The sequence below is a fragment of the Hyaena hyaena genome, unplaced genomic scaffold, assembly GCF_003009895.1.
Source record: "Hyaena hyaena isolate Hyena2069 unplaced genomic scaffold, ASM300989v1 scaffold_199, whole genome shotgun sequence".
In the NCBI taxonomy this organism is placed as follows: Eukaryota; Metazoa; Chordata; class Mammalia; order Carnivora; family Hyaenidae; genus Hyaena; species Hyaena hyaena.
Genome location: NW_024080831.1, coordinates 489,361 through 517,056, shown reverse-complemented (window position 1 = coordinate 517,056; position 27,696 = coordinate 489,361). Strand labels below are relative to the sequence as shown.

Genomic DNA, 27,696 nt, shown 5'->3' with positions numbered 1-27,696 from the left:
CACATCCTTTTTGAGGCTGATACCTGGTCAAGGGGACAAGACATGGCACAAGCTTTGCTTTGGCTGGCAGGTTGGGCCACTTCACATGTCCGGAAGTTTGCAGATAATTGTGACTGGCAGAAGCAGATGCAGGACCGTGTCCCGGCAGTGAGGCCGCTGTAAGGAGTGTGCCTTCCTCTGACATCTTGAGGAGCAGGGGCTCTGCTGACTAATTCCACCCCTACTCTGTGCCCCCAGCCCCAGATGACACCCAGAAGAACATGTTAATGGCCTGGCTTGCTGCTCACAGCTGCCTGCTTCTTCCTAAGCAGCTCTCGCTCCCCTGGTTCTGGGGCTGGCCTCTCTCTGGGAAGCTTGGTGATTCACTGGAGGCACTCTTAGAACACTGAACCGGGGCTCTGGGCCCCCCAGTCTTGCTTCCCTAGTCTGCTCATGCTCTCCGGCGGCACGTCCACCGCTCCCTGGCCACGGCCTGAGCAAAAACACACTGAAAAGAAACAGGGCCACCCTGCGCGCCAACCCACCGTCATCCGGCACCACACGCAGTGCCGCGCGGTGACGCTCTGGTAGCACTTGATACTTTTGTGGCACCGGTCACACTTGACAGAAGAGTTCCCTTCCACCCACGCGTGCTGCATCACCTGCAGGAGGGAAGGGAAGGATACCAGGGAAGGCTGCAGAGCCACATCCCCCTGCCAGGAGCCTGCGGAGAAGGGTCTGGGAGGAGTGAGGGGGAGGGGCAGAGGGGTTGCTTTCCCTTCAGTGGATGCGCTTAGTGGATATGGGGCTGCTCTGCCGCGCTGCACGGACTTGGTCCCTTCCTGCCTAACCACCATCATCCTAATCAAAGTAGACAAAACGCATTTGGCCCGCACTTTGAACAGCTCATTCGCCCGGGCTGAGCAGCATCTTGTCTGGCAGCCCTTCTGTCTGTCTTGAAGAACTCCCGGAAGTGAGGTGCTTGTGTGCGCCCTCTTCTGGAAGGCAACGTGACGCAGGGAAGCCTGCAGAGGCTTGGGCTGCGGACAAAACTGGTTGGAGTCACTGATCTTCCACTTTGCAGCCAGGTGACCTTGGACCAGTTCCTGAACCTCTCTGAGTCTCAGGACCCTCATCTGTAGAATTTGGCGTGATAAGCCCCACCTCTAGGTTTGCTAGAAGGATTTAAAAAGATAGCACACTTGGAAGAGCCTCTCTGGCACAGTTTTGGCCCTTTGGAGGTGTCCATTTAAGGATAAAACTCCCTTCCCCTCCAGTCCTCTATAGGCCAGTGGCTCTCAGCTCATTAGAACCACCTGGGAGCTTCCAGAAGCCCTACTAACCTGCCCTCACTCCAGATCAAATCAATCAGAGTCTCTGGAGACAGGACTCATCAGTAGTTTCTTTTAAAGCACCCTGAACGATTATAAATAATGTGCAGCTAAGGTTGAGAAGCACTCTAGAAGAACGTTAGAGAGAAAGTCCAAAGAAATTAGTGTGGTTCAGCAGCCCGTGGCTTGAACATCTGTCTCCTGGATAGCTGGCTGTACCTGCACACTGACCGGGAAACGCCACCAGAACAACACAGGGACGCGGGAACCAGGTGGGGAGAGTAGGTGTTTGTGTGTATATGTGAGTGGAGCCAGAGTGACCTATGACACCTGATTCTGGGAGCCAACGCCCTCAGTTATCTCTGTCCAGGATTTCTACAGAGCTTCTCAAAACTGTCCCCTAGGGCACCCCAAACAGCAGAATGAAGAGGCTGCGGACTCAGGAGGAATGTGAGGGCACAGCCTGAAGTGCCAACTACAAACAACAATATTAAAAACACATGGAGTATCTGCATGATACCACCCGTATTGGTACTAAACAGAAGTTTTAAATTATTTATCAATTAAGTTACTACCTCCACTGTTGGTAAAACTGTGGCTCTAGAAGCTGTGTCATGTTTATTTTACAGCCTGTGTAAAATAAACCTGCAGGTATAAAGAACCCAGTTTGCTAATCAATTTGTCATCTATCTGGTCACGTTGATTTGCTCTGAAAGTCCTATGATCTCCATTTTGGAGAGAAAAATATGAAGCTTCTTAGGGGCTAAGGGACTGGCCCTAGATTCCAAGGCTGTTAAGTGGTCAATAAGGACTCATGGCCAGGTCTCCTGACTCTAAGTCTACAGCTGTGTCCCACCACTATGCTGCCTTCTCCATCCTCTCCTGGGATCAGAAGAGATGGCAACCTGGGTTGCCCTGGGGACTCAGGAGGTTGTGAATGTGCCCTACTGGCCCGTCAGGGGCCTCTCTCTGTTGCGTATGTGGCAAGTGGCCAGAGCTTAGGCTTAGGGTGCGAGCCCAGGTGGTACACAGTGTGTCCCAGTGAAAGGTATGGACATGAAAAGGGCATGGTGTATGGAGTAGACAAGAGACCATGCAGTGTCTCATGGGGCATGCATGTGTGTCCTGGAGGTGCCCTTCTCTCTCAGGAGTCTCTTTGCAGAGGGCTGGATGCCACTCCCTGCTGCTAATCATCTCCTGACTCAGGTTCAATGGTCCCTTCCCTCTGCGGGAACTCAGAGTGCCCTTCCCCTGCTAATATTAAGGAGAGTGTATCTTTACACTCTGAATGGCATCATCCAATGGCCAAGTTCAAGACCAGGAAGCCACTCTTGATCTCTTCCTCTCGCTCTCATCCCCTACATCCCCATCACCAAGTCCTGGTGGTTGTACCTCCAAATTATGGGTCAAACTCTCCCTTCATCTCCTCTACCTTATCCAGGAAGACAGTCAAAATACACAGTAACCAGCATGACCAGGGGATACTCAGTAGAGACATGGCCACCATGGTGTGACTGCGAATGTATTGAGGGTAGCGAGTGCACAGTGCCCCTCAGCCCCTGTCAGGCCCTCAGTGAGGCACTGCCTCTTGCCTGAACAGTTTTCCCTCCTCTGATGTCTCTCTTGCACCATGGTCAGAGCAGTTAGCCGAATTCACAACCCCCATCATTTCTTCATGTGCTTAAACTCTTCAGTGGCCCTTGCACTGTGTAAGAGACCCCTTTCTGACTCCCAGGCTGGACCTAGCTCTTTCAGAGCCTATTCCCATCACCTCCCTACAGGCATCCCCTGTCCCAGGCACACCAAACTGACTACAGGGTCTAGAATATGCCATGTCTCCATGCCTTGCACTTGAAGATTCTTCTGCCTATGGTGCCTTGTCCTCCTTGATGCCTTGTGAAGTGCTCCTGATGTGGGCTCAAGACACAACTCAAATTCACTTCCTTGAAACTCCCCTGGCCTCCTCCCTGGTGCCTCCATTGGGCATCCCACATAGACCTACCATTATCATACCTCTCACTTCTTTGTACTTTGCTTACATGTCTCTCTCTCTCCCACTATACTCCATAGTTCTGGAACAGGCTGCGGACCTTCTTGTAACCTGTATACCCCCTAGTACAGTGTGTGGCACATGGTGGGCACCATGGAGATGCTGATGGATTGATGGATGAACGGGATGATTTAAGGGTGGTCCTTGAGGCAGAGACGGGACTTGATAAAGCTTCCTGCTCAGGAATCTGTGATGATGGACGTGTTGCCCAGGATGCAGCATGCAGTAAAACAATAGGTATCACTAACCTCACCACCCCTTTTGGCTTTTGAGTATGTTTTGACACATCCAGGAATGTTTTTGGATACACAGCGTTCATGGACAGTATATTTACAATCTGGAAAAAAAAAAAAAAAGGAAAGTGCTTGTGAATGGCCACCTAGGGAGGTCCAGCCATCTGCCCACCTCCACTTCAGCCCAGGCCCATGCCTCCCTCTCGGTGGCCAGTTAGAGGCAGGGAACATATGGAACTGGCCTTCCTAATGGAAATCTGGAACTATCTCCAGTTGCCTATTGAGAAGAGAGTCCACAGTTCTCCCCCAGACAGGTTTCTGTACCCTGTGCCCCAACATGCTGGCTTCCACTGCAGAGAGTGAACACAGCAAGATGACATTCCCAGAAAGGCCCTTTCCGCTAAGGAGAGTGTGAGGAGTCCCCCTCCTCTGCATGCCAATGCCATGTATGTCGGGGGTGCTGGAGAGGAAGGAGAAAGGCTGGGGTGTTCTGACTTTGGAGACTTGGAGTTAAGCAAGCCTGGGCCTGAACTCTGGCTCTGCCATTGGTAACCACACACATAATCTTGGGTAACTTTCTTCATGTCTCTGAAACTCGGGGTTTTGGGGACAAAACTGCCTCTTTCTCTTTGCAAGGCTTTTACAGCATTAAATGAGATAAGGTGTGTAAAGCACTAGATGTCTGGGTCAGAATAGCTATTCCACACATTATTATTGTGGTTGTTACCACTCTTTACTCCTATGCCAACAGTAGAGGCCCACAGGCCTCAAACCCACCAGGAATGAGACGGGGTTCTTCTAGAAGATAGTGTCAGAGCTGGAAAGCCTGGTGGCCTTCACTAGCCCACTGATGCTGCCTCTTGGTCGACATAGGCCTCTGCTCTGCTAAGGCGACTTCTGTGGCTGGGTCACTTGCTGCCTAGCTCGTGTGTGCATGCTTAGATGAAATAGTTCGGTGGCCTGAATGGCACTCAAACAACAGCTCACCAGACTCTCGTGGGTCCAGGAGGAGTGAGTGCTGCCTGTATGGTAAGGTGGCTGGCAGGACTCTGCAGCCACAGGCCCCGGCCCCTGTAAAGCCACTGTAGCCTCTTTGCCTCTCCACCTGCTCCCTTGCTCCCTGTCCCCCCTTCCTTCTTACATCACCCCTTTTCCTCCTTCCCCTCCATCTTTCTCACTTCTTCTTTCCAGTCCCCTCCCCTCTTTTTTCACCTTTGTTTTTTTCTGCCTCTCCTGTCTGACTTTACTAAATGGATTATAAAGACAAACAAAAGGAGACTCTTAAGTTCCATGCATTAACACAATCCCGTTTTATATTGCTTATTAATGACCACCCCTGGCTTCAGCAAAATAAACATTCACTAGCAAAACCCAACTAAAATTACTATGAGATGTTTTGAAATTCTGTGTGAACGTTGATCATTTATTCTAGGGCTCAGTGGCCCATGACAGGAGTCTACTAACACGACAATATTTGTTCATTCGACTTGGGTAGAACTGAAATAGGACACAGAGCTCTTGCTTGATTTCCTGCTGTTGGACAATATAGGTGGTCCCTCAAGCCAGGAAGCAGAAGCACCTAGACCCTCCCTGGAATGGCTTGAGTATGTGCAGAGCAAGACACTTCCTGGGGAAAGGGGTTTGAAGGAAGCTGACTCACAAACACAGCACAGGCCTTGCTTCCGAACGCCCATCAGCATGATGTGGCAGAAGTTGCAGTAGGTGGGTTTCTTGAAGTGTTTCATGGTCCAGGCGTGCCTCCCATCCCCCTTGGAGCCCTGCAGGGACATGAGGAATGAGATGCAGAGCGGGCAGCCCCACACTAGCAGAAGCCAGGGAGCGGCTCGCGTAGGTTTCTCTTTTTTCTTTTTTTTTTTTTTTTTTTTGGTTTCTCTTTTTTCTAAAAAGACTCTTCTCCTATATGGGACACAAGCTATTCACTTGTTTAACTGTTTTAGGGGCTCTTTTCAAAAGAAGCACAAATCAAAACAAAGTCTTTGTTTTGAAAATTAGCAAATATTACAAATTAGGAATGTCTGAATAGGAGTGTATGTATGAGGGATAAAATAAGACCTCTCCTACATGGCTAGCAGAAGTGTTAAGTCAGAACGGACTTTTTAATCCATCTTCTATCTCTCTCTACATATGCATCCATGTATCCATCCATCAACATCCTTTAAATGTTTGTAACTTTTGACTTAAAAATTCTCCTTCTTGGATTTCATCCTAAAGTAGTAATTTTTGAAAGTCAGATGAACATTTTTGTGCTCTGCCAGATGTTTAATCCAGCATTATTTAAAATTGGGGGCACTTGCATAGCTCAGTCAGTTAAGCACCTGACTCTTAATTTCAACTCATGTCATGATCTCACCGTTCATGAGGTTGGGGCTCATGTTGGGCTCTGTGCTGACAATGTGGAGTCTGCTTGGGATTCTCTCTCTCCCCCTCTCTCTGCCACTCCCATTCTCTCTCTCAAAATAAATAAGCATTAAAAAAATCTTTAAAATAATGAAAATTTGGAAATATTCTGAAGGTCTCAAAAGTATCCAAAGGTTAGTTGTGGTACATCCATGTCATTTATCAGCCATCAAAAAGATACTAATAAGAGTAATGGCATGGGAATGTGCTCATGACACAATGCTAAGGGAAGAAAGTACAATGCAAATTTGACAATACAATCTCAGTTTTATACAATAAGATCTTTGATGGGAAGAAATGTCACCAAGCTATTAACAGAGGTTAGCTACTGTTAGTACCACTGATTTATTTTTATCTCTAATTTCTCCTTTCTTCTGCATCTTCCAAACTCTCTACAGTGAGCATGCACTGGTTTTCTAATCAAGCAAAAGTAGCTTAGTGAAAACAACATACTTCTCTCAACTTTCTCTACACAGATGAAATAGTAAAGAGACAGAGATAGAGAAAGGGTTAAACTACTTCCTCCTGAATTGGCAAATTCATCCTTATCCACTAGATAAGCCAAGCCTCACACAATTACACAGCCTCCCTGGGACACCACATCTTCCAGCTTCTAGCTATGGGAGCACAGTCTCACTGGAGGCTATGGCTTCAGGAATATGCCTCCATGCATGCTGTCCCTGAACTTTTCTCATGGGCTCCATGAAAACACTAATACCCCTGGGCTGGTCTTAAGGGCAGTCAGAACTACCGTAATAAGGTGGGGAGGACTGGCAGTCAGGGACATAGAGTCCAGCGTGCCAGACTCACAGCAGGTTCCTGCTTCTGGGCACCTCTGGTTTGGGCTGGTCACAGCAGCCGGATCCATTCCTGGGCCCAGATGGTGCTCCTTATGGTCTCTAGAAAAGCCCATCTGCCTTTCCAAATGCTGGTTTCCTCCTGGGGGAAGGCTAAGCATTTTTCGTCTCACCACCTCAAAATCCTGCTTCTTTCAAGATCTGAGTTTTACAGAATTATAGAGTCTTTTTATCTAATGATTTCCACTTTTCGTAAACAGATTTACTAATTGATTAAATGATTCATAAAAAGAGTGATCCATCCATTCATTTGATAAACATCTAATTCAGAGGATTTTTCTAAGAATTAAATACTATAATATAAGTAATGCTACTAATCCAGTACTTACCATAGTGTGAACTAAAACTTATTAAGTTTCTCTCTCTGTTAGACACCAAGGAATGCAAAATAAGTGGAGTGCCTTTTTACCTGTCAGGAGGTAGACTTATACCTATACCAGAAACAAAGAAAGAGGGCCTTGGAGAAGTTATATAAATAATCCAAGACCATAAAACAACAAGGAACTGATTTAATAATAATTCAGCTCTTGCTGGCCTGAGCCCTTTCATCCCTCTCCCCTGCCTGTCTACAATCCAGGGTTTTCCTTCCTGGATAGAAGGGAGATTACAGCACTCTTCAGCAGACCCAGCTGCATCTTCCTGGAGTCTGAATGATCATCACTTTACCTGAAAATACCTTCATTAACTAAGTCGGCTGACTTTCCTTTTCTCAGATACTATTTTCGCAGATAAAGGGTTAGAAGCGAAAGCACGCAGAGGAAGGATAAAGCAACATTTCTGCTTGGTTATAGCACCATCATGTGGCTCTTTCATTTCTGCAGGATGTGGGAGTCACCTCCCCGTTGTGAATCAGGTGCTAGAGTGTCATTGCAACTTCCCCTGGACGCAGACTCTTTCTCATATGAATGTGTGCCATTCAGAGATTTTCACTGTCCGCAGGTGAGCTTGGAAAGAGCCAAAGGTGCAGTGTGATTAAGATGCTGAGGGGTGCTTTCTTTAGAACCCTGAGTATTCGATGTAAAAACTTACAATTTAGTGCATATTTAGAATTAAATGCATGAAACTTTTGATTCAGAGAAACCATATTCACATTTGCTTTTGTCTGCCACTTCATTGATGTAAATTATGGCCTTCTATGTGGCTGGTTTGGCATTTGGGGGGGACTCTGGAGGGAGTGGTGAAGAAATAGTCTGTCTCTCCCTCTTCCAGCCATAAGACAGCGGCTCCATGCAAAGAGTTGTGTGGCGCCCTGGACTTAGCAAGTCTAAGACAGAATAGAAAACAGAAATTGCTTCCTTGTGATTAAAGTGTCTCATCTCCATTCCCACGTTTCAGAAAACAAACAAACAAACAACAACAAAAAAAAAACAGGTATGCTGGAACAACACCCAAGCAGAACTTCCAATTTGATTTAAGTATTGAGAGCAGATAGCGTGTCTTCCTTATCTGAGCACCTCATGTCCTAGCTCATGTGGGTTCTTGCTCATGGAATGTTCTTGGTAAAGAGTCACTGAATGAGCGGTATGCTCCTCCGAAATATGGAGGTTAGCCTCTGGTATTAACCAAGTGTGTGTCCCTGGCAAAATCCCTTTACCTCTCTGGCCCCCAGTTTGTAAAATGAAGGACTAGGCCACAGATCACCAAGATCTTTTCCAGCACGGACTTTTTGGGTCCTAAGGAATAAGAAGGCAGTTGTATAGCTCCCGGGTCCTTGATATCTAGTTAGGGCCTGAAAAGACCTGGACGTGCCAGATGACAGCAGGATTCTTTGTTCTTGAGTGTTGGGAATGAGGCTTGGGTCCTGAACTGCAGTCCTGTATTGCAGAACTGTCACATGGAGACATTACAGGCAACTCAGATGAACTTTCCATTCTTCTCTCAGACATTTCAATAATCTCAAAGTGTTGTCCACAACTGATGCAATGGTCCTGGTAAATGCTTAATGTCACGATGCGTAGTTCTGGTTCTTATCCTTCCTACCTTGTGTATGGAAGTTATTTCCCTTGCAAAAGAAGACTAGGTCAGATGCAGGCATATACTGCAATGGATTTCACATGAAGCCTCTACATGTATCCCCTACTCAGATCAAACTGGGACGTTTCTCTAATACACTCTGAACTTTCTGACATTTAGGTCTTTGACCAAGCTTTTCCTCCGGCCGCAAACTCTCTCTTCTATCATCTTCCATCAGTAAAATCATATCCATCCTTGAGAACCAGATCCAACATCCTCTAAGGTCTTTCTACCTAATCTTTACACTCAAGGATGAGACACCAGAATCCCACACATACTTCCGGCCAGGGCAAACAACCTCTAAGGCTTCTCCCCACTTTCTCACTTCTAAGCATGGGAGGTTTAGAAAGTGTGGAATCTTTGGAGTCAAGTGCAAATAAATTATGGCTCCTCCCTTGCTCTTTAGGCCCCAAATCTCAGTTTTCCATCTATATAAATTGGGGGACAATATCTATCTTATCTGATTGTTTTGATGGTTGAATAAGATACCATCACAATGCCCCCCACCTTCCAACAGATTGGTATTTTTCCTTCCCTTCCTTCCTTCCTCAACTCTCTTAGCATGTTTTAACCTAATTTGTGGAAAAGATGGAATTCTCCCTTGAATTTTTCCCCCGTCCTGGTTGAGTATAAACTTCTGGTGGATGAAAACTGTATCTGTCTTCCCTCCCAGTGCTCAGAACAGTATCTTTATTTAGTTATCATTTAGCAAATGTCCTCTGTCAAATGAATGAATTATATGCCAGGCACTAATCAGTAAAAAGAGAGGACTTTTGGGCTGGCCTTAAGCATCTGGTATGTCCATTGGGAAGTCTGGGGCTGAAACCAAGACCATATAGAGATGTTAACTTCCACATGGAGCCTGATGCTTCTGAAAGGCAAGAGCTCTTTGAGCTCAGGCTTGCTGACTTACAGAGTCATCCATGCCCAGCAGGACAAGCAGTGGGATGGTGGTCATCCCTCCATGGACCCATTCCTCTAGAGACACAAAGCCGTCCCCGTCGTAGTCCATTCCTTGCAACATCTCCTTCAGTATCTGCAGAACCCAGAGAGCAACAATTGTCCACTTTCATCCCGCACGTCCCTGCCTCCCTCTGTCTCCTTCTTTCTCTTTTGCTCTGCATTATCTGGTTTGTGTTTTACCCCTTTGCCCCCTAATTCACAATTAGCAGAGCAGTCAGGGAGCAAATGGGGGTAAGGAGGCCAGGGTTCCACACCTGGCCCTGCCCTGCCCTGACTGTGTGGCCTTGGGCAAGCCATTCCTACTCTCTGGGTTTTGCTTTGCTCATCCATAAAATGAAAATAACACTGCTATGTTTGTAGCACTGTAGTGAGGGTAAGAGAATGTATATCAAATGTCTAATCTAATATCTGACACATGAAGACCCCCAGTGTAATTATTATTTTTAATATTATCTAGTGACTGAGAAAATCTTTAAAATTCTTTCTAGCTCTAAATTCCTTGAACTCCTGTTATAAAAATTTAGCTCTGGTGGAAAGGTTAGGGCAAATTATTAGGTATTATTATTTGAATTATGTCTTTAATTTTTCCTATCAGAGAAGTGGGAGGTCAAGTTATAGGACCCTAGAGAAATCGCCTATAAGAAGCTAAGCCTGGGACAGCATGCACAGTAAATATTTGTATCCACATCCTGAGCCCCGCTCTCATTTTGGAGGTTCACGTGGACATCACCCCTTGCTTCTGGAAACTCACAGGCCTCAGCTCTGTGGGATCCCACTCCAGATACTGGGCAATGTGAAGCATCTGGTTGACAATACGATCCATCTCCTGAAAAACATCAAGAGGAGAGAACCACTAAAGTTGTGTTTTCAAGAGCAACACTCAAAGTCCAACCCTGTAGGAAGATGGGCAAGGCAGAGCATAAGAAGCAACAGTGTAACCTACTGGCATTTCATAAGGAGCTCACCATCTGTTTCTGTTCTTTATTTCTGCCTTGACTACAAAGCTGTATAGAGAGTAGATGCTCACAAGAAGCACAGAACATGGATAAGCCAGAGGTATGGAGAAAGCTCACTGAACACTGACCTCCTCCTGGACTCACCTTCTTTACCAACTCTGCACTTTGACCCAGCATAGAAGCTACCCATCTTTTCCCCTTCTCTGTGATTATAGCTCCCTAAATACTTACAAGCCAAGGCAGTTCTCTCTTCTCTCTTTTATCCCTCCTCATTCCCACAGTTTTAACAACTTGAGATCCATCTATACCCCTCAAGGATCAGTTTCAGTTGGATGTAGGGCACCTTGTTGGTTCTAGCTCAGGCACTATGATTTACCTTCCTTTGGGCATCTCCTCTGTTTCCTTTGCATCACGTCCAGCCCTGAGCCCAGGGCTCTGTGAATCAGAAATGTGTAAGGGCTACATTTGCTTGGTGAGTGAGCCTTTTGTTTAGTACCAAGACCAGGTTTTATTTAAAACCTCACAGAATTGTACGCTAATGAATCAGTGCACCAAGAGTTGCATGGAAATACGCTGGACTGAGGAGGTATGTGCATCTCTTGGGCACCATCGAAGATGTTCAAAGTAAGACTGATCTTCAGAGACACATTGGTGAACTGAAGCAAAGTTCAAAAATGTTACCTTTAGGGGTGCCTGGGTGGTTCAGGTGGCTAAGAGTCTGACTTCAGTTCAGGTCATGATCTCACAGTTTGTGAGTTTGAGCCCCACATCAGTCTTTGTGCTGACAGCTCAGCGCCTGGAGCCTGCTGCAGATTCTGTGTCTCCCCCTCTCTCTGCCCCCACTCATACTCTGTCTCTTTCTCTCTCAAAAATAAATAAACATTAGAAGTTTTATTTAAAAAGTGCTACCTCCACCAGGTAGAATGCTGGATCAAAATAAGCCAGCTAAAACTCAGCAGGGATTTTAAAAATTATATTTTATTTAAACTTTTAAAAATCCATTGCAAAACTACAGAGGAGGCAGTAGATTGGGATAAGGAAGTGGGCAGAACAGTGAAGACAGAGCTCAGCAGAATTTCCAATGAAAAAGAGCTTATGGATCTAGCTGGGTCCAAGATACACTGATGAAAACAATGTGATTCAGGAACGGAGAATTAGATTCAGTCTTGGCCTGTGTGAATGGGTGGGCATGTTCAGGAAGCATAGTAGGCAGATTTTAGGAGGACCTTGTTCCCCTGATGTCTACCATGGTCAGGCCACATGTGAATACTTCAAGAGTCATGGAGGAGTGGGTTAAGTTCTGTGCTATATTTAAGAATGGCACTGACAGGGGTGCCTGGGTGGCTCAGTCAGTTGGGCATCCAGCTTCAGCTTAGGTCATGATCTCGCACTTTGCGAGTTTGAGCCCCACATTGGGCTCTGTGCTAACAGCTCAGAACCTGGAGCCTGCTTTGGATTCTTTGTTTTTCTTTTACCCTCCCCTGCTTGTGCTCTGTCTCTCACTCTCTCTCTCTTTCAAAGATAAATAAACATTAAAAAAAAAAAAAAAAGAATGGCACTGACAAACCAGAGGTTGGTCAGAGTGGTTATTTAAGCCTGCTTTCTGAGAAACAGTGTAGAAACTGCAGAATTTGAGCTTCAAGAAGATCTTTGGGTACATGTGACAGTATCTTCAAAAACTTAAAGGCCTATTGTATACAACTGGTATTTCACTGGTCAGCTGTCCTGGTCAGCTACGCAGGGCAGAAGTAAGCAGAGGGTTGTAGGGAAGGAGCTGAAGGCAGGTGTGTTTTTTGTTTTTGTTTTTTTTCTAGGAGAGAGAGAGAGAGACAGTGTGAGCAGGGGAGGGTTAGAGAGAGAGGGAGTCACAGACTGAAACAGGCTCCAGGCTCTGAGCTGGCAGTCAGCACAGAGCCCGACGCGGGGCTCGAACTCACGAACCGCAAGATCATGACCTAAGCGAAAGTCGGACACTTAACCGACTAAGCCACATAAGGCTGGTGTGTTTTGACCTCCCTGCTGGGTTGGGGGAAGAGGAGGGGGAGAAAAGAATCCTGTTTTGTGCTGAAAATTTCTCTGGCAGTCTAGAGGTGTCTTTTGTGCAGAAAGGAAGCCCTCTCTAACAGTGTCCCCAGCAGTGCAATGGCTGTCTCAAAGAGAAGGTGAACTCCCCATTCCAACGAGCTTTCACACTGAGCATCCATCTGCCAAGGATCCGCTGTGGGAAGCTGAAGCAGATATTTCTATTGGGACTCACTTCCATCTACCTATTCTGCCTTCCAAATAGATCTGGAATTTAACCACTTCTTGCCAGCTGCAACGCTTCTACCCTGGTGCAAGCCACCATCATTCCCTGTCTCGTTTATTCCAATAGCCTCCTACCTGATATCCCTGCTTGAGTCCGGACAATCTAGTCTCAATGGAGCGGCTGGAGTGATCTGGTAAAACTGAAGTCATGTCATCCCTCTGCTCAAAATCCCCAGTGGGTCTCCATTTCTCCAGAGTAAAAGACAAACTTTCCCAATCAACTCTATGGCTTGATACGTTTGACGAGCTCTCCCCACAAGCACCCCTGGTCATCACTTCTCTGGCCTCATCTCCTACTACTTTCTCACTTTGACCTCCTCACTCTGTTGCTCCATCACTCTGGCCTCCTCATTAATCCACCCACATTCCAAGCCTCCCCAAGGACCCCTGCACTTGAGGTTCCTTCTGCCTGTAAGGTGCTTCGTCTGGCTATCCCCATGGCTTACTCCCTCACCTCCCTGAACAGATGTCTCCTGAGGGAGACCTTCCTTAGCTCCTCAAGCTAAACCTGCAGACCCCTGCCCCCAGCACTTCCTTTCCCTCCTTCACCTTTCTTCCAGCACACACCTCTCTCTAACACGTATCTTGCTATGCTTTGTAGTGCATGTGCTTGCACTACAATGAAAGTTTCACGAGGGCATGATTTTTGTCCACTGGCCTCACTGATGTACCCCCAGTGCTCGGAGTAGTGCTTGACATGTGGCAGACACTCGATAAACATGTGTCGATCCAATGTTTGAGAGTCTATGATTCTCTGGCTGTTCCCCGGCAGGGCACGACCCACAGCATTTCGATGTGGCTGTAGGAATGTCCTAAAGGCATTGAGGGGTTTAGAGGATGTTAGGATGATTTAGTTGGTCTAATGGACTTGTTTCCTTCCTTCCCCGTGGGACTGGTCTGACTTAGGCCCATGTCCTTCACCCTCACAGCTTTCTGTTAAGGAGTCCCATCTCTGACACCGCTGGCCATGAGCGTGAGGCCTGTCTGATTCTTTTTGCCTTCTTCCCTCCCTGCTTTCTTCCTTCTCGATCCCTCCTTTCACCCATGATCCTGTCCTATCCCTGCCTATTCCCAGGGGAGAGTGGGGGCAGGTCTCGGGCTTTCCCAGGTGCCATGGGATGGGACCATCTGCTCAGAGCAGGAGGAACCAGATCCACGGAGCTAGTACCCTAGGTATGAGAGGAACACTAGGAAGTTAAACTAGATAAGATACTAAAACATCTCCCCATTTGGAGATTTTGTGATCCTGGGCTTCCAAAATGAAAAGGCCATGTGGAGTGCACTGCCCCCCTCCCTCGGCTGGCTCCATTGGAAGTAGTAGTGTGTGTGGGGGGCGGGGGGGGAAGTTCTACCATGACTTCTGCAGCTCATATTGATACATCACTATTCCTATAAAGATGGAACTGGAAGTTTTTAGACTCTTCCTCTACCCTGCTTCCCTCTCCCTGAGGTTTTCTTGGTTTCACGAAGGACATTTAGAGAGAGAACTTACCGCCTGGTCCAGGAGACCGTTCTCATCTGAATCATAGAGACGAAACATAACTGCAAGAGACACAGAGGTGAGGCTCGCGGTGTCCTCTGGGCACCAGGCACGAGCAGAGACTTTGACGTTGCTGGTCTTTAGATGAGTCCTGTCACTGGGGCGAAGGCCATTGCAGCCAGCTCACCCACCCTCCCAGGCACACAGTCTGACTTCTTACACACTGGGTGGGAAGAGGGAGGAGAACCAAGCCGTGTGGCTTCCGGACCTGTCTAAACAATAACTCTGTGGCTGATGAGATCCAGGTCACGGCATGTTCCTGGTGGAGCCTGCATGTCTCGTGGCATCACTGGAACATGACTCAAAGCAAATGCCCAGCTGATGGTGAGTAGAGGCACCTGAATTGTAACTGGGACAGAGAGGGTGTGGACTTAGGCAGACTCACATCTTGGCCTTACCCTACCATCCCGGGCATCAAACGAGTCATTTAACTTTGTTTCTTATCTGTAAGATGGAGACTGTAATAGTTTCTTTCTACTGTTTTTTTTTTTTAATGAGGATTAACATGTAAATGATAGGCCAATTTTTTTTCTCCATAACAATTTTTAGTTTTTCTATATAAGATATAAACATAAAGTGCACACGATGTGTATAAAACAGTAAATACCTTAATATCTTTAAAATGTTCATGAAAGCAATATGCCAAGTAAGACTACATACATTGTAAATATTTTTGCTGACCTTTTCAATACTTAGAAAGGTTTTAGGAGATTTTTGACAACCTAGTTCTCTTTAAAAAGATATCCAGAGAAGGTTAATTGACATGTTCTCTTAACATGCCCATAGCAAGCAGAGAAGTTCAAGATCATTTCATTAGCCTCATGATTTCAGGCCAGCTATGATTACTCTTAAAAATCGATATTATGACATCTAAATGTTTTTGACCTCATAAAAGATTTTAGAACAATTGAGCTTATATAATACAGACTTCTATTCCTGTGCCCTATTCCTAAGTCACACAGTGCTTGGAATGTAGAAAGCACTCAACAGCTATTATTTACTTTTACTTTCATTAATTAACATTTATTATGACATTTAATAAGGATGATGTACTGTCCTATGCACTTTCTCATTACTACTCACTTAATTCTCATTAATACTATTACATGAATTACCATTACAGAAGCTACTGTATTTATTTTTCTAAAACGTCAACATGTTATTCAGAAACATCCTCCATCATGTTCTAGCTGTAGGGAGGTGATGCAGGATATGGAAGATCTGGGAGAGAAATTTGGGCAAAGGACTAAAATTTCCATTTCTGAGACCTGGGAGCCTGCATTTTGGTCATCTAGGATCCTGTCCATGATCTCAGAAGTAAGCAGAGTAGGGAGCAGAGCTGAGCATGTGTTCATTTTCCTCCAATTCTTGAAACCCTTCATCAGGTCTGCTTTCTGTGGAGCCTCCCGACTGCCCCTTCACCCACATCCCCACTCTGGACCACTCAGCATGTACCCAAAGGTCACCACACTCCTGCTAAGTTGCCTGTGTGTTGTCACATCTTTTTATATGTCTTGATATCCCTGCACCTTGTCTTTTTTTAGTTGTGTGATCCGGTGGGAACGGATTCTTTAGAAGTAGGATCATGGCCTTCCAATTCTCTATGAATCTTCAGAACATCCTGGTCAGACAAACTCAGCATATGAGGCTGACTCGCCAAACAGATGGCTGAACGACATAAGGAAGGACAGACCTTCCCCAGACTGTTGCTCCCAGACCCTAGCCCTGGACAACTCTAAACACAGAGTTCTCTTGGTCCTACTAGACACAGATAGTAGAACTATAAAGTGTAAGCACTTAGCTTTTTAGCAGCATGGCCTTGGGCAAGTCATTTACATTTTCTGTGCTTTCTGACATGTAAAATGAAAATAATCACATTGACCTTCTAGGGTTATTATGAGGTTAAAATGAGATAATACATTTAGAGTGATTAGCAGAGGGATGCCTGGGTAGCCCAGTCAGTTAAGCGTCAGACTTTAGCCCAGGTCATGATCTCGTGGTTTATGGGTTCGATCCCCGCATCGGGCTCTGTGCTGACAGCTTGGAGCCTGCTTCTGATTCTGTGTCTCCTTCTCTCTCTGCCCCTCCTTCCCTTCCCCCTCTCTCTTCTTCCTTCCCTCTCCCCCCCCTTCAAAATTAAATAAACATTCAAAAAAAATTTACAGTGGTTAGCAGAGGGGTGGGTGCCTGGGTGGCACACTTGGCTAAACGTCAGACTTCGGCTCAGGTCATGATCTCACCACTCGTGGGTTCGAGCCCCACATCAGGCTCTGTGCTAACAGCTCAGAGCCTGGAGCCTTCTTTGGATTCTGTGTCTCCCTCTCTGACCCTCTCCGGCTCATGCTCCCTTTCTTTTTCTCTCTCTGTTTCTCAAAAATAAATATTGAAAAAAATTTTAAAATATAAAGTGATTAGCAGATATATGGTATTCAATAACGAGTTATAATTGTTAATGTATTGATGATAGGTAGGATTTCAGGCTATAGTTTCCAAAAAGATACATGCTTGGTTATTAAAAAGGAAAGCTTGTTTTCAATCATTAAAGTCAGGGGAAGATTTGAATTTATTTGGTTTCATTAAGAAAAAAACAAATAAGATTAAAATCTCAACCAGCCAAATGACCAAGTTTCTGCAACAAAAAATTACAAAAAAAAAATATGCAGAAGATTAAAATAGAAGAAACATAAGAAGCAATGAGCAATGGCAATGTATGGACCAAGTCTGGATCTTAATTCAAACAATTAAAACTATATAAGATAATTGGGAAACTGTGAACACTGACAGTATTTGATATATAAACGGTGAAATGAAATTGAGTGACTTCTGTCAAGGGGTTTTAAAATGGGGTCAGGAGGTCATCAAGGAGATAGGCCTTAGGCACATCCTCACTGGGTGGAGCCCTGAACTCTGAACTGGGCTAAACTGCAAATATTCCAAGGACTCAATTCTAGCATCTGTAACTTGCTACGCTAAGGGTCTTTACTTAGTGACAGCCTTAGTAACCAATTATATTGGGTCAAGATTAGTTTTCTGCCATCAACACCAATCAAAATTCTCTGTAAACAATATATACAAGCATTCCCTTTTGTCTTTAAAAGCCCTCAACTTCTGTTCCCTGGGAGGGGTACTATTTGGCTTGGTGCCCAAATCCGTGTTCCCCAAATTGCTATTCTGAGGTCCTAAATAAGTGCTTTTGTTTTTATACTAGCTCCGCCTCTTTTCTCTCTGAACAGACAACAGTAAAGAATCATTGTCTTTCAATGTGATGATGGTGCTGGGGTTATATTTAAGAAAAAGCTGTATTTTTGAGATATATACTGAAATATTTATAGGTGAAGTTACATGATGTCTGAAATTTGCATCGACGTGTTCTGGGGCATAGGGAATGTGTGGGACGAATAGATAAAACATGATTTATTATAAGTAAGTAATTATTGAAGGTGACTGATGGGTACATGGAAGCTCATTGTGCTTTATACTTTTATCCATGTTGGAAATTTTCTATAATAGAAAGTTTTTTAAAATGCAGTTTCTTGGGGTACTTGGGTGCCTCAGTCCGTTAAGCGTCTGACTTCGGCGCATGTCATGATCTTGCTGTTCCGGAGTTCCAGCCCTGCACTGGGCTCTGTGCTAACAGGTCAGAGCCTGGAGCCTGCTTCGAATTGTGTCTCCCTCTCTCTCTGCCCCTCCCCTGCTCATGCTCGCATGCGCGCGCGTGTTCTCTCTCTCTCTCTCTCTCATTCTCTCTCTCTCTCTCAAAAATTAATATATATATTTTTAAAATTAAAAAATAAAATGCAGTTTCTTTTTATTGCCATTACAAGGCTCAGTCTGAGAGCCACTAATATGAAAACATCTTCTACATCCTCTCTAGTCATTATGGACAAATATAATGCCTAAAACTCAAAAATCCAGCTGAATCTTGGAAATAATTTGACATTTCACTTTAAATATTAGTCAAAAGAAACATAAATCTGCTATATTTGCCACCAAATTTGCACTGAAGACTTGCAGTTATTAACATCTCAAAACTATGGGTGGTCAGCGAACTGTTTCGCTTTGGTTTGGGCGAGAGTTAACCTTTGCCAGATACTTCCTTGTTAATGTTCAAGTTTTGTTGATTTGTCTTATTATTAACTAGAATTTTGACTTCTGCTATGATGTGTATGTTTTTCCCTTTAATGTCTACTAAGGTCCCAAAAGGAGCCTAAACAATATATCTTTTTTAACAAGGTCGTATGTCTCCTGTTTTTAAAAGTCTGCCTGTAGGCGGATGGAGGCCAGTGAGCCCCGCCCTGCAGTGAGTCTTACTAAGAGCCTGCAGGCTGTTTCAGCTGCTGTGGGCTTTCCTTCCTGCCACCAGCTATTACTCTCTCCTTGAAACCAACTTTAAGGAGCACTGTGAAACCAAGATCAACTCCCTTACCTAACTAGCGCTTTTTCTCTAGAGGCCAAAAAATGTGGGGTAGGGGTGGGTGAAGAAATGAAAATAAGCTTTAACGAGATGGAGGCGGATTAGTTCTCAAGGAAAAACAAAAAGATTTCCTCATAGTTAAGGAGTTGTTTGGGCACCAAATAGGAAAGGAAGACAAATGTTGAATATCCTCCCTTGAAAAGTAAGAGAAGGTGGCAGCCTCTCAGTTGGAGGCTTTCAGGAAGTTCTGCCAGCAAGAACGGGAGGCTTGACCCTTTGCAGAGACCTCTCCCCTTTCCAAATCCTGGTTCTCAATACCAAGGTCTCCGATGCACTTCCCACTCTCCATACATCTGGTACTGTGTCCCAACGTGGGTTCCGGGAAATGTCCAGATCACTGCTGGGGACAGGACAGAACCACCTTCCCCAAGCAGGCATCACCAACACTCAGGATCCCAGATCAAGCTCCGACATGTTTAGAATGCAGGACAAGGCACTAGATCTTCCTCTAGGGAAAACTTGAAGCCCCTTGACAGGGTGGACACTTACATTCCAGCTTGTCCTGAGGCCTCCCCGTCTCCAGCAGGGACAGGTAACACACGACATCCTTCAGGTACACTGTGGGGGATTCTGAGCCTGGAGATGGAGCAACAGGATTTCCCAGGGGGGGTGCAGCCACTTCACCTTTCGCTGGCACCTGCTTCTCGGTGATTTTTGATTCTGTGATAGGCAAAAGGAAACCATCCAAGGGCACTTAATGTTTAGTAAGTATTAAGCTTCTTTTGTTGCTCCATTAGTTTCTTGGTAGAGAAAGTGTTGGTTATTTAAATATAATCAAATCAGTGGCCCTAGAAATCCAGTTTGTAGCGTTCATACTCTCTGAATGGACCCGGTTCTGACCCTTTTAAGAATCTCTCTCATTGAGGGGCGCCTGGGTGGCTTAGTCAGTTAAGCATCCGACTTTCGCTTAGGTCATGATCTCGCGGTTCGTGGGTTCGAGCCCCGCGTCGGGCTCTGTGCTGACTGCCAGCTCAGAGCCTGGAGCCTGTTTCAGTCTGTGACTCCCTCTCTCTCTGACCCTCCCCTGCTCACGCTGTCTCTCTCTCTCTCTCCTAGAAATTAATAAAAGTATTTAAAAAAAAAAAAAAGAATCTCTCTCATTGTAAGAAATTCACCTATACCCTGTGAATTTTCAGAAAAGATGACAGTGATTTTTAGTAATATCAATAGCCAACAAGTAAATGTCCTTCAGACTAATTTGGGGGGAACACACTCAATTTGCAGAGTTAATTCTGGCTGGGATTCCAAAATCCAGACAACTGGTCATTTACCAGTACACCTTTTAACAATTTTTCTTCTCAAATATATTTAAATATAAAGAAAAAGGTGAATATTCAAAAGTGAAAACTGGGATCGACAATCGACAGACAAATTTCCAGCCACTGGGAAGAATTCTGACTAGCTACAAGCCTAATCAGTTGGATTAAGAAAATGCAGAAAGTGGTTTATCATACCACAGGAATAGAGTAAGTTTTCCCTCTGGAGTTTTCCTTCTTTCAGGTTGGAAAATCGTCTCTCTTCTTTGTCTTTTAATTCAGAAATATGAGGTTATTGCTAATGAGAAAACTGGGCAGTTATATTTTACTGTGTGAATTATATTTCTTGAGGCACTTTAAGGGATATCGCTCTTCCCCCAGCCTCCCTAGATTCATGCCCATCAGAAATGATCTCTTAATATCCGGTAAGAGGGTGCGACCCACAGAAAACATAGGGAAAAGAACAAGGAGGACCAATAATGAAAAATCCACTTAGGTGTTGTACCACTAAGTAATGGAGTGCTGAAGGTATAGACAGAAGGAGAGACAGCGTGATAGTAATACCTGCTTCCAGGATTGAAAGGCAATGCTATCAGTACACTTTTCATTCAGAAAACCAAAGCGCCAAGCAAAGGCCAACAGTAGAGCTGCACAGCATGAAAGCGTCCCAGGGGTTAGGGGTTAGGTCGGGGTCTGAGAAGGGAGTTAAATGCCATCCAGATGGACAGGGAGTGAGGCCAGTCTCACTGACACACTCTGCTGGCCACAAAGGGCCCTGTGAAGAGACCAAGATGGAGCCAATGAAACAGAGCTGTAAAACAAGGAAAAGAAGCTCCATCCTGAAGTCTCGGAAAACCAGATCTTTGGGAATAATTTCCTACTCGACAAGACCCTCAGGAGGCTGCAAGAAGATATGTTAAATAGGAGCAGAAAGCCTCAGGGGTGAGCAAGTTAGGATAAAAATACATTAGGATGAGATAAAAATAAGGATAGTGAGATGGGGGAAACTGCAATTAAATTACATATGCAACACAAGTATTAAAATCAGCACTGGAGGAAAAGTTATGAAAAACCATAGTAATATATAAGACAAATGTGAGAAATCCTTTGCACCAGGGAGCCCATTATACCTCAAGTTACTGTTACATCCTCAGATTATCCATTCATGAAAACACTATTATAATGACTTCTATTCTGACTAAATTGGGATAACAAGACCAGATTTACCTTTCTACTGAAACAAATAAAATACTAGACAAAAGATATGAAACAATGGACACTGAATGTGGTAGCGCCAAATGGTGATCCCACAGGAGCCTGGGGAGCCCAAGGTGGCTAGAGTTCACAGAGGAGGAAGCTGCATAGAGAGAACTCCACAGATCTACAAAGGGTCTCCTGTGAATATTCAGTGGAGAGTTCTGTTCCATTTTTCAGCTGAATAACAATTAGTACAGATGTATGAGAATACCAGAGGCTGGGGAGTGAATCAGTATTAGAGGGAACAGTCGCTGCGATGCACAGAGAGCCAGGAATAGTGTCTATTCTCACCAACCAAGGTAGAAAACCGCTGTAACTCATGAATCATTGGGTAGAGTACACAGATGAGTTTTGCTTTGATTGTCGGATGAAACTAGCACATGCCTTTCTGGTCCTGGCTAACAAACCTTTAAAAGTTTGACCCAAAAAAGTCAAACTATTTCTTTTCTTTTTTAATTAAAAAAATTTTTTTTTTTATGTTTTATTTATTTCTGAGAGAGAGAGAGACAGAGAGAGAGAGAGACAGCATGAACAGGGGAGAGTCAGAGAGAAAGGGAGACACAGAATCTGAAACAGGTTCCAGGCTCTGAGCTAGCTGGGAGCACAGAGCCCAACGTGGGGCTCGAACCCACAAACCATGAGATCATGACCTGAGCCAAAATCGGATGATTAACTGACTGAGCCACCCAGGCGCCCTGAGGTCAAACTATTTCTAAGTAACTGTGCCCCAAAACAAAGCTCAAGAATTTTTAAAGGACTATGAAAATATCCAATACCCAATGATGTAAAATTTCAATGGCTGGCATTTAATAAAAAACTTACAGGTATGCAAAGAAGCAAGAAAATATAAACAATAATAATGAGAAAAAACAACTGAAATAACCGAGAAATGACACAGATGATATAACAGACAAAAGCTTTAAAATAATTATCACAATCACATGTCCAAGAGGCTAGAGGAAAGATAGTATATTTAAAAAAAAATTTTTTTTAATGCTTTTATTTATTTCTGAGAGAGACAGACAGACAGCATAAGCAGGGAGGGTCAGAGAGAAAGATACAGAATTTGAAACAGGCTACAGGCTCTGAGCTAGCTGTTAGCACAGAACCCGACGTGGGGCTCAAACCCACGAACCATGAGATCATGACCTGAGCCGAAGTCGGACACTTAACCGACTGAGTCACCCAGGCCCCCAACATAGTACATTTTAAGTAGGGATATAAAAGATATTTAATAATGCCTGCCTACATCAAGTGTCTAGATATGATGTGTGAATTGAAAACATGCACTGAATAGGATTTACAGCGGATTAGACATTGCAGAAGAAAAGATTAGTCAGTTTGAAGCACAGCAAAAGAAACTATTCAAAAAGACTAAAAAAAAAAGAAAGAGTATCATATCTGTGGGCTGTGGGACAACTTCAAGTAGTCAAATAAATATGTAGTTGAAATACCTAAAGAGGAAAGAAAGAAGTAGAAAAAAATTGAAGAAATAATGGCTGAATTTTTTCCAAATTTGTTGGTGCTTGATAAAAACAACAGAACCTCAAATCCAAGATTTTCAATGAATCCCAAACACAAGAAATAAAAATAAAACTACATCAAGGTTGGGCTCCTGGATGGCCCAGTTGGCTAAATGTCCAACTCTTGATCTCAGTTTAGGTCTTGATCTCATGGTCATGAGTCCAAGCCCCTTGTTGGGCTCTGTGTGAGCATAAAACCTACTTTAAAAACAACAACAACAACAAAAAAAAAAAACCCCAAAGCTACACCAAAACCTTAATAATCAAATGGATTAAGATAAGTGATAAAAAAAAAAAAATCATAAAGGAAGCCAGAGGAAAAAAGACACCTTATGTAGAGAGAAACAAAGATAAGCATGGTAGTAATTTTCTCATTGGAAAGAAAGTGAGCAGAAAGTCAGTAGAACTACATCTTTAAAATACTAAAGGAAAAAATATCTGTCAGCCTAAAATTCTTTAGTCAGTGAAATATCTTTAGAAGAAAGAAGGCAAAATAAAGATTTTTTCATATGTACAAAACTGTATAGAGCTGCACTACAAGAAGCGGTAAAGAACATCTTTTTTGTAGAATTATACCATATGGAAATTTAGATTTATGCACTGAAACTGGTAACCACATGGGTAAATATAAAAAATATATGTTTCTTATTAGTTAAATCTCCTTAAAAGATAATTCACTATTAAAACAAAAATAATAACAGTATGTTGTGTAGTTTTTAATTTAACATATGTAGAAGTAAAATGTATGACTATAATAGCACAAAGGTCTAGATAAGAAATGGAGTTATATCGCAGTTAATTTCTTACAGTGTATGTGAAGTGGAATAATATTACTTGAATGTAGACTGTGATAGTTAAAACAGTCACTAAAATAATATAACAAAATTATAGCTAATAAGATAAAAAAGGAGATAAAATGAAATCATAAATAATTCAATTAATTAAAAGAAGGCAGAAAAAGAACAAAAGGGGAAGAAAGGACAGATGTGAAAGAAAAGAAATAGCAAGATGGTACCTTTAAACCTAACCATATTAATTATCACAGTAAGTGTAAACATTCTAAAACTCTAACTAAAAGGCAGAGATTGTCAGATTAGATAAACAACAACAACAAGATCCAACTACATGCTTCCAATAAAAAAGTCAATTTAAATATAAACAGAGGGGAACCTGGGTGGCTCAGCTGGTAAAGCATCGACTTTGGCTCAGGTCATGATCTCATGGCTTGTGAGTCTAAGCCTAATGTCAGGCACTGTGCTGACAATTCAGAGCCTGGAGCCTGCTTTGGATTCTGTTGTCTCCCTCTCTCTCTCTGCCTCTCCCCCATTCACTCTCTGTCTCTCTCAAAAATTAATAAACATTAAGAAAATTTTAAGTATAAAGACACAAATACATTAAAATATCCTTGTAACTCTAGTCAACTAGAGTTGCTACATTAATTATGGCATAACAAATTATAATAAAGTAAATTTTATTTTATTTTATTTTTAATGTTTTATTTATTTCTAGGAGAGAGAGAGAGAGACAGCATGAGCAGGAGAGGGTCAGAAGAGAGGGAGTCACAGACTGAAACAGGCTCCAGGCTCTGAGCTGGCAGTCAGCACAGAGCCCGATGCAGGGCTCGAACCCACGAACTGCGAGATCATGACCTAGGCGAAAGTCGGACGCCCAACCGACTAAGCCACCTAATAAAGTAAATTTTAAAGCAAAGAGTATTAGGAATAAAGAGAGTCAATTCATAATGCAGAAGTCAAATTATCACGAGAACATCCTTCAAATTCCACTCCTAGATCTTTCCCTAAGAGGAATGAAAACTGTCCATACAAAGATTTGTACAAGAACATTCATATTTTATATGGAATAGCCTCAAACCGGAATCAACCCAAATATCCAACAATACGTGAATGGATAAATAAATTGTGGAATATCTACCTATTTCCTAGAATACTAATCAGCATTGAAAATAGGTTAATTATTGATACACACAACAACTGGATACATTTTAAAGTTTTTATGCTGAGTGAAAGAAGCCACACCAGAAAGTGTACATACTGTATGATTCTACGTATATAAAATATAGAAAATGCAGTCTAATCTATAGTGACAGCAAGCATATCAGTGATTGTATGGATATAGGCGTGGGTGGCTAGGGAGGGTGGGAGAAAGGGAACTTTTGGGGATGATGAGTATCTTCATTATACTGATGTGGTACTGCTTTTATAGGTGTATACATATGTAAAAGCTTACTGATTATACACTTGAAACATGTGCAGTTCATTTTAGGCCAATTATACCTCACCAAAGCTGTTTTGAAACATTACTACAGCCTTTTACAAAGATCCTTGGGTTGCCAGAACTGTGATTGGTTGAACCATTGTTCTAGTCTACACTGAAGTGTACTGTTCTTCCCAGTCATGGAAATGCTGGGAAGCAAAATGACTGAGGGGCACATAATCCTACTCATGTTTTTCCTCCTCGAGCTGCCTTATATGAAATAGCCCTAGCCCACAGCCATCTAAGTACATCCCTCAGGGACCATCAGTAGTAAAAGACTAACACCCTTCCAGATTACATAGGTTCTGTTTGGTGCCATGTCATAATCCCTGTTGCTTGAGGTTCCTAGGCAGACTTGACTTGTTCCACCTTTTCTCTTAATCTCTGTATTCCTTTTTGCCTTCCAGTTGGGCATAGTGGAAAGAACACCAAGGTAGAGGCAGAGGGCTAGGTTTCTCACTCTGGGTTTGTGCTAATGGTGTGTGACCTTGCACAAGTGGGCTTACTCCCCACATCCAACCTCAGATTTGCATCTGTTGAAAGAGGGACTTATATTAAAATTGGTATATACTAAAAGTCTTGAATGATAAAAAAAAAAGTTTGTGAGTATAATGGTAAGTGAAAAACAAAGCTGGATCCAAAAGTATATCTATAACTATGTCTATGTCTATGTCTATCTATCTGCCTATCTATCTATAGTCTGATTCCAATTTTGTAAAAAATTATAGAAAAAAATACAAGTGTGTGCATGCTTGTGTGTAATTGCACTGGTAAATTATGGGTGATTTTGTTATTTCCTTCTGTTTTTTGTACTCTTCAATTTTTTTTATAATGTGAATGTGTTACTTTTATAATTGGGAAAAACTAAGAAAAAAAATCGAAGGACTTTCCTTGGAAGTCCAATATTCTAAGTTGCTGAAACATCTCAGGAGCCTGAGGAACTAAAAACCAGGAGACTAAAGTTCACACTGTTGATCCCATTTAGTTCTGGCCATTCATGGAAAGGTGCATTTAGGCTTTCCCAGCTGACATCCTGACAATGACAGTTTGCTTAAGGCTCTGAGCCCATGTCTGGACTCAGTAAAAGACCCTCTCTGCTGTGTTTACAGACCCAACCATTCATCCACCTGGCTTTGGAAATGAATAACTCAAAGTGGGTTGTTCTAGATCCGAGCTTGGATATCGCTCTGATAGGCCTAAATAGGCCATATCAAATGAGAATTTAGTTTCCTCTGGCTTCTGCTCCGGCAAAAGGAAAAGGCTGGGATTTTCAACAGATGGCCTGATCTAAGGTGAGAGCAGAACTTGGCTCTTCCTTACTGGCAGAAGCTTCTCTCTGTGGTATCTGTCTGTCCCTACATTCCTGTTTCTCGTGAACAGGGGCATCTAATTAAGACATCCACAGAAAGCAGTCCCATAGGAAACGGATTTTCTATTTTAAATCTCAAGTCACTAAAGAAGATAAAAAAATGCTATATACCTCCCTGGGCCAGTAGTCAGATTATTACCCCTTATTATTTGACCACAGGATAGTCTCCATAAATAAGGAAAGTGGTACATCATAAATCATTTCTCCAGGAGGAAATCTCTGGAAGTTGCTCTCAGACCCTGAATGATACAAATGTTGCAAATAAACACGGTGGTGGTCAAATAAGCCAGTTAAATTCCATTATCATCACCTTTTCTCAAATATCATATAATGACAGTAGCTCTAAAACGTCCTTTCTTTGTTCCTCAGAAACCTCAGCCACTAAAACAAATCCTGTCCTGACAATTTGGAATCTCAGGAAATGAAGTATAATTTCTCTCAGGTTCGTCTTGAAGTTCAGATACTTGGACTAAGAAAGCCTCTGGGTAAAGATTTGGGTCCAAATGCTTTTCATGGTTGTTTTTCTTGCTCAGAGTTTAGAATCCCAAGATTTTCAGTTTCACCCTTCTCTTCCTATCATGAGAATAATCTATATCATACCATGCCCCTGCTATTCTACATAAGATTTAAGACTTATTTCTAACTTAAATCCATTTTACTTAGGGGCCATGAACCTAGCGTGGCTAGGTGAGATGCTGGGAATGGGCCATGAACCTAGTGTGGCTGGGTGAGATGCTGGGAAGGGAGGGTGGGTGAGCCATACTTGGTAGTCTTGCCCTGATGCTGTCCCTGAAGGCCTCGGGAAGGCACCGATGCTTGTCATCCTGGCTTTGTGAAGCTCTAGGAGAAGACTGGAATTTGCTGAGCTTATGGTCCAACGGCAACTCTCTTTTCCC

The 27,696-nt window shown here is 43.5% G+C and overlaps 1 protein-coding gene across 3 annotated transcripts in view; it reads right to left on the bottom strand.

Moving 5' to 3' along the window:
- Nucleotides 1–27,696, bottom strand: part of DGKG (diacylglycerol kinase gamma) — a 172,756-nt gene that overhangs the window by 123,429 nt on the left and 21,631 nt on the right. For 2 of the 3 annotated variants that reach the window (XR_005530140.1, XM_039241717.1), the window contains exons 5-11: nucleotides 19,611–19,781; nucleotides 14,600–14,649; nucleotides 10,596–10,670; nucleotides 9,795–9,917; nucleotides 5,254–5,371; nucleotides 3,609–3,697; nucleotides 525–641 (exon numbers count right to left, since the gene is read on the bottom strand). Coding sequence is in view for 1 of the 3 variants with exons in the window: in XM_039241717.1 (XP_039097648.1) it covers nucleotides 525–641; nucleotides 3,609–3,697; nucleotides 5,254–5,371; nucleotides 9,795–9,917; nucleotides 10,596–10,670; nucleotides 14,600–14,649; nucleotides 19,611–19,781 (743 nt within the window). In the remaining 2 variants the exon portion in view is untranslated. The remainder of the gene's footprint in view (nucleotides 1–524; nucleotides 642–3,608; nucleotides 3,698–5,253; nucleotides 5,372–9,794; nucleotides 9,918–10,595; nucleotides 10,671–14,599; nucleotides 14,650–19,610; nucleotides 19,782–27,696) is intronic. The other variant, XR_005530141.1, reaches the window with a different exon arrangement.